Source organism: Rousettus aegyptiacus, unplaced genomic scaffold (assembly GCF_014176215.1).
Source record: "Rousettus aegyptiacus isolate mRouAeg1 unplaced genomic scaffold, mRouAeg1.p scaffold_m13_p_8, whole genome shotgun sequence".
In the NCBI taxonomy this organism is placed as follows: Eukaryota; Metazoa; Chordata; class Mammalia; order Chiroptera; family Pteropodidae; genus Rousettus; species Rousettus aegyptiacus.
Window position 1 is genome coordinate 14,707,478 of NW_023416311.1, and position 12,938 is coordinate 14,720,415.

Consider the following 12,938-nt stretch of genomic DNA (forward strand, 5'->3'; position numbering starts at 1 on the left):
AAGTCCCACTACCCAGAGGTACTCACTGTTAACATTTTAACATATCTACTTCCAGTATTTTTAGAATGCATTTAGGCATACAAAAGGGTTTTGATTTTATAAATAGGACACCAAGCCATTAAAGCTGGCTTTAGGGAAGAAAGAATCTCTCTGAGGACAAGAGGAGGTACCCAGAAAGAAAAATTGCCCAGGACGGCTTGAAATACAAAAGAGACAAGAGAATCCAGATGTTGGTATTTTTAGACAATCCTGTTTGAAGCTGAGGATTGAGAGTGCTGGGGAGGAGGGGAACAGACAGGTTTAGATAATATTGAGAAATTCTGTGATGAAAGAGACTGCTTCCCAAGTGCTGCTTTGGGAACTGATTTCTGCTGAAGAGTTTTGTGATGTGTGCTAACAAGTCTCTATGATTTAGATCTTTTTCCTGGAATGAGGGGGTGGATGGATGGACGGATGGATGGATGGATGGATGGATGGAGCAAGGGAGGGAACACTAGTATTCATCATGCACCTATGTGGGGCCAGGCTTGATGCCAAATGGTTTCACAATTGCTATCTCATTTAATCCTCACAAACACCTGTGGAGTGGGTCTGAATTTCCCATTTTTACAGATGAGGAAGCCCAGGCTGAGAGAGATAAAGTTATTTACCCAGTGAGTTGTGAAATTTAAATCCAAATCCCACGATCTCTCTGCCACTCTCTGCTCAGTGGTCGGCCCATCATGGAGGGAGAAATGTCCTTTTCTGAGTGCCCCTGCACCCCAAGAACCCAATCACTTTAGCACTTGCCTAGCACTAGGACTTCCTACGGGCCTATTTCCATTTCTCAGGAACTCAGGGGACCAGGCTCACTCAAGCACCTTTGGCAGAGCTGCCATGTCCCCATGAATTCATTCTCAGTGACTCATTACACATTCAGAGAGAAGGCCTGTGTCAGACATGAGCCCAGGGTCCAGGCTGAGGAGAGGACTGTTCTCCCGTGTTTGGTTCCTGTTCCTTATCCTTGGCCAAACAGACTGGACTTTGGATGGTAATGAGCCTATCAGCCTTCTGGAACATCTGAATAAATTATAGTCACTTCCTTATCCATGTACTGGCTAAGCCCTACAAGGGACAATTTGTGTGTTAGCGATGAATTGTTTCTTCTTACACAACGCTGAACTGAACCATGCAGCTCCTGACCATGCAGCTCCCGACCACAGACCTGTCCCTGGGAGGGTCACTAGTCCCAGGGCCTCCCAGAGAGGCCCACAGGGAGCATAGATTGGCCAGTTTGGTTGCCCTTGAAAGACATTCCCCTGGGCAGTAGAAATGGACTGGGCAGCTAGATGATGAGAGGCGCTGCTGGAGGTGGTGCAGGGCCCCCTCCGCGTCTACCCCCACCCCGCCTCCCAGGCGCCAGGACCCATAGCTACTCCCTGTACCCAGGCACCAAGAGAACCCTCTTTGTCTGTTGCAATCAGCCCTGGCTAGGGGTGGAGTTTTATAAGCAAAACTGTCAGTCTTCTAAATCCTCTACAAACACCGCGCAGAAAAAGAGAAGACAAATGAGGCTTGTGTTTATACTGCAGTCAAGGTCAGGCTGAAAAGGACCTTTCTTTGGGTTTTACTGTTAGTTTAGGCTATTTCCTTCTAACTCACTGTTGGCAGAAGTGGGAAGCATGAGGGAGAGGGGAGAAGTGGCTTGGGAGGCATCTCCTGGGGGGCCAGTGGAGTGGTTTGTGCTATCTACCTGTAGAGAAATATGAGTGGGCTCTGAGGAACACACACACACATGCGCACGTGTGCGCGCACACACACACACACGCGCACAGGCACACACGGCCTAGGCAGGCACATCTGAACAGGCGTGGGTCCTGGCACAGGGTCGAGTGACGTGGAGGCCCAGGTCGTTTGAGGATTTGAAGAGATGAGAAGCTGCCGTCCAACACTGGAAGGGTTGGGGTTTCTGAGGTGCTTTGGGCTTATGCAAAAGAAGCTTGCCAACTATAATTTTTTAGGCAAAAAAGCAAAAGTATTGAAGGTTCGATTTTGGTTTTATCCATCACCATCCCCTCCTCACTGCTTTCTGGAATAGGGTTATTATGAAGAAGAAACAGCCGGAGAATGTATTAGCTACACAGCACAGGAAGGTTATTAGCGAGATAAAGTTATTAGACAAGACAAGGAATCTGAAAGGCCAGAAACCTCCACCCAGACCCAGACGCAGAGCTTCTGAGGGTCCAGTGAAGCCCATCCAGGAAGCGGGCAGCCCTCCTCATGAAGGCAGAGGGGCAGGGAGGAGGCGGGGCACAGGCGAGTAGGAGGGAAAGCCAAGGACAAGGCCCTGAAGGCGACTCCGTGGGGGAAAAGGAACAACTATTTCAGAACATCTTGGGTGTGTAGCTAAGAGAGAGCAAGCCTTCTCAGGCAGTGGGCTGATCCCAGTCCTCCCAGGCTGCCCGGGCTTGTCTGGCCCTTGAAAGGGCAGGGGCCGCAGGGCTGACAAGTCCACTACCCACCCACATCCTTTCCCTCTGTCCAAGGCTGACAACTCCAGTCAGTCCTGAGCTCTTGGCTTTGAACCTGGACAGGCCTTGTGACCCTCCTCAGTGAAATATTCTAGACATCCACCTCCAGGGAAAGGACATAGCTTAAGTCAGTCCTCCCCCATAGCCCTTATGGGCTAACTGGAATAAAAGCAGGACCACCGTGTCTCACAAAGGCGGTGGGAGTTTATTATGATGAGTTCCCAAAGTGTTTCTCCTAGAGAAGGTGCTGAACTGGCTCTGACAGGCATAGCTTTGTCCTTGCTTCTCAGAAACCATCAAAAGGCACTGGCTACCAAGTTGGTGGCAGTTCTCAGGGCCTCTGTGGACTGCCCCTACATCACCGGCAGGGAGGGTAGGAGGTGGTGGGTGCACCACTGGCCAGAGCTGGGAGATCAAGGCCTAACATGACCAGTTAGTGGGAAAATACTAAAAATCACAGGGCTTCGAGGAGCTGGGGCCCTTGGATTAGCTGAGTCTATTGAGGCGACAGACTATCAACCAACTTTTGGGATATTTATGAGAGTATTTATAATTACACTAGGACAGGCATCACCCATCACCCAAGACTGTCCCAAGTAAGACAGAACACACAGCGTAGTGATTATAACTATGAACATACGCAGAAGAAATGCCAGGCCAAACTGCCCAGGGCAGCACTTCTTAAAATTTCTGTGATTAAGAACTATTTTTTCCCAATCTGCTAAGGTTGGATACCGTATTAATCTGTTCAGGCTGTCATAACAAATACCACAGATGGGGTGGCTTAAACAATAGAAACTAATTTTCTCACAGTCCTGCCTGGCAGCTGGTAGTTGAAGATCATGTCAGCAGGCTGGTTTCCCAGAGGCCTCTCTCCTTGGTTTGTAAATGACCATCTTCTCCCACGTCCTTATATGGTCTTTCTTGTGTGCAGGGCACAGGTCTGTGTCCAAATTTCCTCTTTTTGTAAGGACACCAATCCTATAGGATTAGGGCCCACCCATATGGCCTCATTCTACCTTAATTTGGGGTGGAATCATGTGAGGACAACCCCCGGAGTTGTGCTAATATTAGTCTAGTGAGCACTACTGTAGTGGGGAAAAGAGGTGATAGGACTTTTTGTTTGTGTACCTTTAAGGTCGGAGCTGACATTCTGAGACCCTTTGATATGCAAATCTGATGATGGTATGAGTAAATTTGTATAGGGCCTAGTAACAATTTTAAAAGGAACTCTGTCCTTACAGCCTTTATGGGGTACCCAGCGAAATGGCCACTACTTCCTGGTAGGTGGATTAAATGCAGTATCTCTTGGCTGCACACCATGATACACAAGCTAGGTAGGTAAATATCAGTAGCATTTCCTGGAGCTTATATCATCACAAAACAGGAAATTTGAAAAATATTTCTCAGATGTGGGAAACTTAAAGCGACTAAAAACACTGAATGCAAAATCCAGCAATAGGGGAAAAATACAAAAAGTGGGAGAAATTCAATAGTGAATGAAGCATAAAATAACTAAATTAAATAGTTAGAAGACCAGTTCAATTTAGTGAGGTTTGATATTATCGGAATTTCTCTGATGAATTGAGAGCCCCAACTGGTCCTGTGAGGAAGAAGTAATTAATCCCAAGTGATCCAGCGTCAGCACAAGTATCTAAGGGCTTGAGTACAGCATGTGGCTGAGGCTAGAAGCCCTTTGACATGGCCACTTAGGCTCTCTGTCCTGGGCAATGATGACTAGGACTCTGAGTATGACCTTCAAGACCTGCAACCTTAGGTCCCACATATAGAACACCAGAGCGTGGCCAGCAGTGAGCTAGATGAGCAAGAGTGTCACCAAGGCATGGAGTGGGATGGAGGGTGGTCTGTCAGACTGTGGGGGGCCCTGTTCATCATCACTACTTGACCTTGACCCAAACAATGGAACTTAATTGAAGGAGTAATGACCTTCCCGTTCTTGTAAGACTAGTCCCTTTGGACCAAGTAAACCCCTAGGACTCTCGGACAGAGTAGGGGCAGTCTCAAGAGAGAATAGACCTCTGCTAATGAGAGAATGTGGCACTTGAGTGATTCATTAGAGAAACAAAAGAGATATGTCAACATTATTCACCAAACTGATGAAATAGATGATACTCCTTACCATTGACTCACGAAACATTTATAACATCTGCTGTTTTGCCAGGACCTTTTTCTGGGCACTGACTATACCAAGGTGAATAAGGTAAAGATCTAACTCCTAATCAGCTCAGAATATTTCTTGGGAACGATAGTCTAGTAAACTAGACTATTCTGTCTAGTAAACTAGACAGTAAACAGAATATGATAGATACAGGGACAGAGGCTTACCTTCTAGTTGTGTGTGTTTGGGAAGGGACGATCAACAAAGAACAAGAAAAAAAAATACAATATGTTACGTGTAATCAACGTCCTCAAAAAAGAGAAAGCAAAGGAAGAAGCACGAGGGGAGGGGGAGGACACTGCTCTTGTAAACAGGATGGTAGTGTGGTGACATTTGAGCAGATATCTATAGGAAGTGAGGGAGTGAGCCATGCAGTCATGTGGGGGAAGAGGAAATGGCAAGTGCCAAGGTCCTGAGGCAGGAGCATGCCTGTTGTGTTCCAGAACAACAGCTGGGAGCCAGTGGGGCCTGAGAGCAGGGAATGAGGAGGCGAGAGGTGAGAAGGAGGCCAGAAAGATTATGTCATTTCCTCTGAGTAAAGTGAGGAACCATCAGAGGGTTTCGAACAGAAGAATGACAAGATACGACTTAGGTTTTAAGAGAATCACTCTGTCTGCTATGCTGAGAGTAGACAGGTGGGAGCAACAGCAGAAGCAGGGGGACCAGTTCGGAGTCTATTATAGAAATCCAGGATAAAGAGGAGAGTGGCTCGGGCCAGCTTGGGAAGAAGGGGCCAGATTTGGACATACGTCGAAGATAGAATAGAACCAACAGAATTTGCTGATGGCTTGAATTTAGAGAATGAGAGAAAGAGAGGAGTCAAGGAGGACTTTATATTTTCATGTTGTTGGTTTTTTAAAATCAGGTTTATGGAGTTATAGTTTATAGATAGTAAAATTCACCATTTTTAATTTATAGTCCTGTAAGCTCGATAAAGGTATCCAGTCATGTAACTGCCACCTCAGTGGAGATACAGAGCCAGTTCTGTCACTACAGAATACCCTCCATACCCTTTTGTGATCAATCCATCCACCATCCCAGCCTCTGCAACACCCGATCTGCAATCTGTCCCTATAGTTTTACCTTCTCCACATATCATATAAATGGAATCATACAATATATAACCTCTTGAGTTTGGTTTCTTCCCCTGCATCCAAGACTAGAAGAGGGGGAAAGGTAGAAAGGATAATGCCAGCTGAATATGTCCCTTGTATCAGGAAGAAACAGTCTTCCCAAGAAACTATCCATCAGATATCCACTTCAACCTCATTGGCCAACACTCAGTCCCACAGGCATTTGTGACCATGCTGGAGACTGTGAAAATGAGCAGTTAGCTTTCCAGTCTCTAAGGTGGAGGAAACAAGCGATGGGGGTTGGAATGGGTGTTGGCTTAGCCAACAGAAGGAGTCTGCCACCTCAAGGAAGTTGGCGGTTAAATGTGTATTATTTTTATACTTGTTCTGGACACAGAGTGGAGAAGAGTGGGGAGGTCCCAGGTGTGGGAGGGAAAGTCTCCTCAAGGGTTAAAGGTTTGAAGAAGGAGCGTGTGAAGGAGCAATAATCAGACCTCACATCCTGCAGCTAAAGCAGTTCCTGCTGGTCACAACTGTCACTGTGACCAGATGGTCTCCACCCCTTCCCTTGGGGAGGTAAGGAGGACTCTACAAAGGACTCTACGAGGTCAGAAGGTGAGTGGAGACATCTGCCTGAGAGCTCAGGATGGAACTGGGCCCCATGGGACTTCCCCTGGAAGAGACAACTGGCAGGCCCGAGGGTCTCCAGAGGCAGGTTGTATTAGTGGAGCCAAAGCAGTGAGGCCTTCCCACCCAGAGTGGTTCAGATTTGGGTGTGTTCCTGGGCCCGCCTCCAGCCGAGGAACAAAGTAACACCTCTGTGACCCTGGAGTGGACTCTGCTGGGGCTGGGCTGACCTCCTGGACCCCCCTCTCCCGATTGGGGAAGAGGATTTTTGGAAATCCTGTTGCACTTCGGAGCCCAATGTCCACTCTCCACCCCAGGCTTAGCATGTCCCTCAGGCTCCTGAGGAGGATGGGGGGGGGGGTACCCTCAGGATCAGGGGCTCCCTGGAGGCTGATCTCCCAACTCAGAGAAAATCCACCTCCCCCAGGAGTGTTCTGCCATTGATGGCGTGACTTTTCTCTGCCAGAGAATGTTTCTAGGCATTGCGTTCTCAGGGGCTTCTGTCAGGACCACTTGAAGGGGCTCTTCCGTTTATCGAAGGGGAGGGATAGGATGGGATGGTAGACACACAGGAATGGGAGAAACTGTGAGGCAGAGAGGACAAAAGGATGGAGACAGGGAGGAGAACGAATGAGGGACAGGGTGCTCAAAGATAGCAGGTGGGGGTGTGAGGAGCAGAGAGCGAGCCTGCAGGACAGGGGAAAATTGAGGGAGGGGCAGGGGTAACGAATGAGGTGGGGGGATTGAAGGCAAGAGAGGAAGGTAGGATGACAAGAGAGGTAGAATGGGGACTAGGTCACAAAGGAGAGGCCCCAGGATTTGTTTCTCACCCGAGCCACCCACTGACTCCCCAGGCTGGTTCCTAGGTGAGCAGGAGGCCAGTTTAGTGTTTGCTTTTTAATAAAACCAATCCCACAGCACTGCTGCACTCTGGTAATAATAACCTAAGGGCAATGAAGACAACATGAACAAATGTTTTAAAACAGTATTCCCAATAAAGGGTACCAAAAAACAAACAAGAACCTGCACTGCCTTCTCCAAAACTGACTTCACTGACCAGTTCTGGTTGGAGACTTCTCTCTTTTAAGAATGACTGGACCTACTTGTTTTTTTGACTTTGCTTTAGAATAAATCTCCTTTGCATGAACTATTTCCGGAACACCCACGTGGGCTAGGACAGGGTTCCTGATGTGGGGGGCAGGCGTGGGGAAGAGGGCAGGGCAGGTCCCGGGCAGACCTGCAGGAGAGTGGGCAGTGGGAACGGCCGTCCTCGGGAACTGGAGTGTTTGCTGGGTCTTCCGCAGCGCAGGCAGCCAGGCGACCCCTTGTGGCCTGGGATATGGCTCTTGCCTCAGCTGGCCTGTGAGCGTGCACAGGCAGGTGACTCAGGCCGGGATGAGGCAGGCCCTAGAGCCCTGCTGTCTCATTGTTATGCTCCTTCCTCCGCAGGGAGGATTCACAAAATCAGAAGTTGAGTCACTGGTGAGTCAGCTCCTCGGGCTGCGGAGGCACGGCCGCCTCAGCCCAAATCCAGGAGATGAGGCTCCGTGCGCAGGGCGGGGGGAGGAGCCACCCACTCTCACAGGGATGGTTTCTCCCAGCCGGCCCTGCTCGAAACCCAGCAGGCAGGGCACTGCAGCTCCCACTCCCCGCGCCTCCCAGGCGCCTTTCATGTGGCAGGGCCTCCTGCCTCCTCTCTGGGACAGTGCGAAGGTCAGGGACAGGATGTTAAACCCCAGGTGGTCAGGACGCCTGCCTGCCCCCGTTTTAACCCCAAGTGGTTCTCTGCTTCTCAGTATCTCCATACAGTGAAAAAATAGAAACTGGGGTATAAATAATTTATTGAAATTGGGGGAATAAATAAACTATGCGAGGAGGATTACAAATAACTGTAAAAATCATTAACATGTATATACACAAAGGCGTTTCCGGCCCCGGGGTGGAGCCTGAACGCGAGTGGGGGGCGACGGCGGCAGCTAAGGTGACCCTGTACCGGCACTCGGCGCCCCCCAGAGGTAGATGGCTTTTTTGCAACGCAGAAAACCACGTGGTCAGGCTGCTGGGGCTCCTCGGGCCGCTGTTTGTCTGCGGATCCTTAACCCGCGCCGTTGGCTTCCCTGCGAGTGTCCGTGGAGCTGCACCCCTTGCACGATCCTCTGCACCCAGGCGCGGTGCGCGGCCAGGCTGATGTAGACCCCGGGCCGGTAGCGCTCTGCACAGCCCTCGCCCCAGCTGATGATCCCCGCCAGCAGCCAGGTGTCCTCAACTTGGCACATCAGGGGGCCTCCGGAGTCACCCTGCGGAGGAGGGCAGGTTAGGGACTCACGTGGGGCAGGGAGTGGGGAGAGTCCAGGACCTGACACGGCGGGTGGCGGTCAGTTCCCTTTGGGGGAGTCATTTCCCTGCCCCAGAGAAGGCCGTGGCACCCAGACTCCACCCAGGCCAGAACAGCAGGGAAAGACATGCCTCCAGGGCTCACTTCTGATGACAAGCACACTGGGAGACCTCCTCCCTCACAGGTGAGGCGGGGAGAATTGTTATTTGAGGAAACTGAGGCTCAGAAAGAAGAAATGACTTGCCCAAGTGGCAACCATGGACAGCAGAGTAGGTATTGTAAACAAGGCTCACAACATCCAAGCCCAGGTGTTGACCATCACACTACCCTGCTATCCTCCATCACGGTGACGGAGTTGTAGCCCGCCCTGGGGACCAGGACATGGGGCCCCCTCAGGAGAATGCAGGCTCCCCAGGAGTGGGGTCTGGACACCTGACAAGCTCAGTATACACTAGATGTATGAACAGATGGATGAGTGGCTGAGCTCAAGCCAGTTCCGAAGGCACCTATGGGGGCTGCTGGTCACAGCTGATTCTGGGAGAAGCCCAGCAGTCAGTGACCGAGCTCAGTGGAGCAGGGATGGAAAGAAGGTAGGATGCTCACCTGACAGGCATCCCGCTCCCCTTCCAGGTAGCCAGCACACAGCATGTCCTCAGTGATAGCTCCCTGCCCAGCTCCCCGCCAATACAGGCGGCCACAGATTTCTGAGTCGATGATGGAAACCTTTAGCTTCTGTAAGGTCTGAGGGCGGGGCAGGGGTACTGGGAGCAGAGAAGAGAGAGTCAGGCTTGGGAAGCTCTCCTGGTTGCCTTCTCTCATTTCCCTCCTCCATTTCCCTCAGCCGCATTTCTCAAAGGATACTAGGTCAACTGTCAGGTTCTCCCAAGATGCTTGTGAAAAACCCAAATTCCACGGTTTCACCTCTGGACCTATTAAATCCAAGCATGAATTTGCAGCCTGAAGCTCTGAATTGTTAACAAGCTCTCTGACGCCTACAAAATGTTTAGAACCGACAGTGTAGGCTTGTCCTGTCTCAGGCACTACTTTATTTAGCATGGAGACTGTGGCAGGTTAAGTGTTCGATAAATAACCATTCAGTGTTGAATGTCATCAGGACTCGAGGAAACCCACACGCATACACACACAGCCCGGAGGGATTGTAGACCCTCATCAGTCCACAATTCTAGTTCTCACAGGAGACCCAAGAGAGGACCATGGGGAGGCTGGATGCAACCTCAGCATCAGTGAAGTCCTCAGACACCTGAACTGGTGCCATTTCTCTTAAGCCTTCTAGAATCTAGTTCGAGTCCCATTTTTCTTATAAACTTTGTCCTTCTTGTGTGTCTCTCTCGTCGCTCTATTTATTTACCTATCTATATTTTTCTGTTCCACTGCCCCTTACTTTATCTAATCTGCTTTGCATTTCTAGATGGTGTTTTCCAAACCTCCATACTTAGTCTGACAATTATATCTATCTTACAGTTACAGAGACTGTATTTCTTCCTGGGAATTTTGCCTGCAATTACGGCATGCTGGCACCAGGGGTCCCTATTCCCATTTCTCAGGGCCGTTTTTGTATTGATGCTATTTACCGTGGCCTCACACATGCCTCCTTTCAGCCATCCCTAGATCGCTTAATAGCTTCTGTTGCCTCAGAACAAGAAATGACCTAAAATTGTCCACCTAGGCTTCTATGATGTCACATCTCTGGATTGCAGCCCATCTTTTTGTCTGTCTCTGGCATATATTGCCTCTGGCCTCTATGTTTTGGTACCATGACACTTGCGTCTCTGAGTGTCTGCCACACTCTGTCCCCATCTGTTCCCATCTGTCCCCAACCACCTGGTGGGGAAGAAACGCACCTCCATCATAGATACTCCCCCAGCCTGCAATCCAGCAGTCGGTGTTCGGAGGGAAGTGGACGGAGTAATCAGGCAGACAGATGGGCAGGATTCGCTCGGAAAATTGGATGGGATGCTCGAGGCGCACCAGGGCAATGTCCGCACGAGAGCTCTCCTTCCAGGAGTACACAGGGTGGGGCTGCACCCAGGCAATACCCACTTCTTGGGATCGCAGGCCAGGGTTCCCCAGCTTCCAGGCGCCCAGCAGCACGGAGAATTGGGATGGCTTGTTCAGAGTGCTAGAAGAAAGAGAGAAGGGGACAGAGTCAGCCAGGAAGCATAGGTGGCCAGAAAGGGTCTGGGGGTGGGGGAGGCGTCTGGAGAATTGCATACACAAGAAGGCCCATGAAAGAAAAAGAGGCTTTGGGGTAGAAGCAGAGTCCCTCCTAAGGGGTCTCAGACTGGACCAGGGCCTGGAAGCTGGAGCTATGCGAGGAGCCAGGGTCTGGGATAGGAAGCTGGGGACTCGAGTGGAAGAAACTGGCTGTCATACTCCTTGAAGCAGTGGGCGGCGGTCACCACCCAGCGGTTGGTAAGCAGGGAGCCTGCACAGTGGTGGGTTCCGTTCTTCTGGATGCTCACAACCCAGGGCCACTCAGCATCGGCGCTGTCCTCGCCGCCCACGATCCGGTCCAGCTGCTGGGGCTTCCCACAGGCTGGAGGAAGATCACATTTTCTGTCATTCTCTCAGCACAGTCCTCTTCCCCTTCACCCTCCGCGAATACTTAGGCCTGCGCTCCACCGCCTCTCCCTCTGCCCTCCTGCTCTCCATGTACCCCCTCCTTGGCTATTTTTTCCCCGCCCTGCCCTTCCTCTGACTAGCCTTTCCCCCTTCACTTGGTTCTCAGCCTTGCTCACAACTCTATTCCTTTCGCCTTCCGCCATCCCAGCCACTCGCCCTCCTGGACTCCAGCCGCACTCAGGCCTCTCTTCCATGTCCCAGTCTCTGCTCTGCCCTCTGGTTCCCATTTCCTGCCTTCTCTCCAGCTCAACGCCCTCTCTTGCCCCACTGCCCCCTCTGGCATGCTTCCTACAGACAGACACACAGACACTGCCCTCCCCTTCAGGCTTCCTCCATTTCCCCTCCCCTCGGGGCAGTTCCTACTCACCAGGAGTCTTGGCAGCATTGATGGTGGCTGAGGACAAGAGGAAGAAAAGGTCAGGCCAGTGGAGAGGCCCCGTTGTCCAGGGAAGAGGCGCCCCCCGGCCCGCCAATGTCCGGTGGAGAGAAGCACCCCTCTCCTTGCCCAGTAATCCTATCTAGTCTCTCATTCCTAGGCCTCTAGGCCTTCCTAGGAGAGGCATTTCCTGGAGCCTGGATAAGGCAGACAGAATCTTCTTGCCCTCACTCTAAGTTGAGCCTTACCCCTCCCACCAGCTTCCTGTCCAGCTTGTGGCCAGGATCCAAAGCACCTGCTGATGGACCAGGAACCAGCTCCTGGAGCGTCTCTCACTGAAAGTAAGGGGCACACATACCTGACCCTTTCAGGCCTCCCCCAGACCTTGAGTCAATGACCCAGACCTCTCCCTCACTGCCCCACTGCCGCAAGTTCAAGGCCTGGATACTACCGTCATAGGAGACCAGACAGACAGGAGGGAGGGAGATGATTACAACGATGAATTTGTTCAATAAAAACTAACTGAGCTGAAGCGTATGAGCCCTCTTAATGCCTGCCTTCAGTGTTTCATTTAATCCTCACAGCCATGAAGAAAAGTGATGCACAATCAAAACAAGAGAGTGAGAGGAGAGGAGAGAGAATGAATACAAGCAAAGGAGGATTCGGGAGGCAGGATCAGGAGAGAAGGTGGCAGAGAGGGAAGAGGAAGGGCAGAGAAGGAATGAAGATAAGAGGGAGGGGCAGCAGGTCCCTGGGACTCACCAGTAATCGCCAGAAGCAGCAGGGAGGTTAAGATCCTAAGACAGCCCCGACCCCGGGCTGGAGGGGTTCTGGAAAGGAGCATGGTAGTTGGGGTGGGGTCACAGCTGGGCAAGCTGTGCTGGCTGCCAGGAGTGTGCCAGTTCTCTACAGGTCACCCCAGGTTTTATCCTGGGAGGTGGAATGCTGTCAGACCAGTCCCCCCAGTGAGTGGCTCAGTCCCTGCCACCAGGGGCTGTAGGTCATTGGAGGGGGTGGGGCTGCTGGGAGGAAATGAGCCGTTAGAGGAACTGGGGGCTCTAGCTGAGACCACTGCCTCAGGTCTGGCCTGACAAACTCAGACTCTGGATCTGGGGCTCAAGACACCCCTGGCTCCAGCTGTGGGCCCAGGATCTGGCCTCTGGAGAAGCAGGTGAGGGGACCTAGGCTGTGGCCT

General features: G+C 51.3%; 1 protein-coding gene across 1 annotated transcript; it reads right to left on the reverse strand.

The window, feature by feature from the left end:
- Nucleotides 1-8,195: 8,195 nt before the first annotated feature.
- Nucleotides 8,196-12,623, reverse strand: LOC107498756 (brain-specific serine protease 4). The gene is made up of 6 exons (XM_016122232.2): nt 12,506-12,623; nt 11,735-11,761; nt 11,119-11,281; nt 10,587-10,864; nt 9,328-9,485; nt 8,196-8,686 (listed from the first exon to the last, which is right to left on the reverse strand). The coding sequence occupies exons 1-6, from the start codon at nt 12,585-12,587 to the stop codon at nt 8,441-8,443; spliced, it is 954 nt and encodes a 317-aa protein (XP_015977718.1). The 5' UTR covers nt 12,588-12,623; the 3' UTR covers nt 8,196-8,440.
- Between the last annotated feature and the right edge of the window lie 315 nt (nt 12,624-12,938).

Bases quoted from the DNA above. Each gene is read 5' to 3' on its own strand.
- LOC107498756 (XM_016122232.2), bottom strand. From the start codon at position 12,587: ATGCTCCTTTCCAGAACCCCTCCAGCCCGGGGTCGGGGCTGTCTTAGG. The intron at 11,282-11,734 runs GTGAGTAGGAAC...ATCTTCCTCCAG, and splicing joins CAATGCTGCCAAGACTCCTG to CCTGTGGGAAGCCCCAGCAG. The intron at 10,865-11,118 runs GTATGACAGCCA...TCTTTCTTCTAG, and splicing joins GCCGCCCACTGCTTCAAGGA to CACTCTGAACAAGCCATCCC.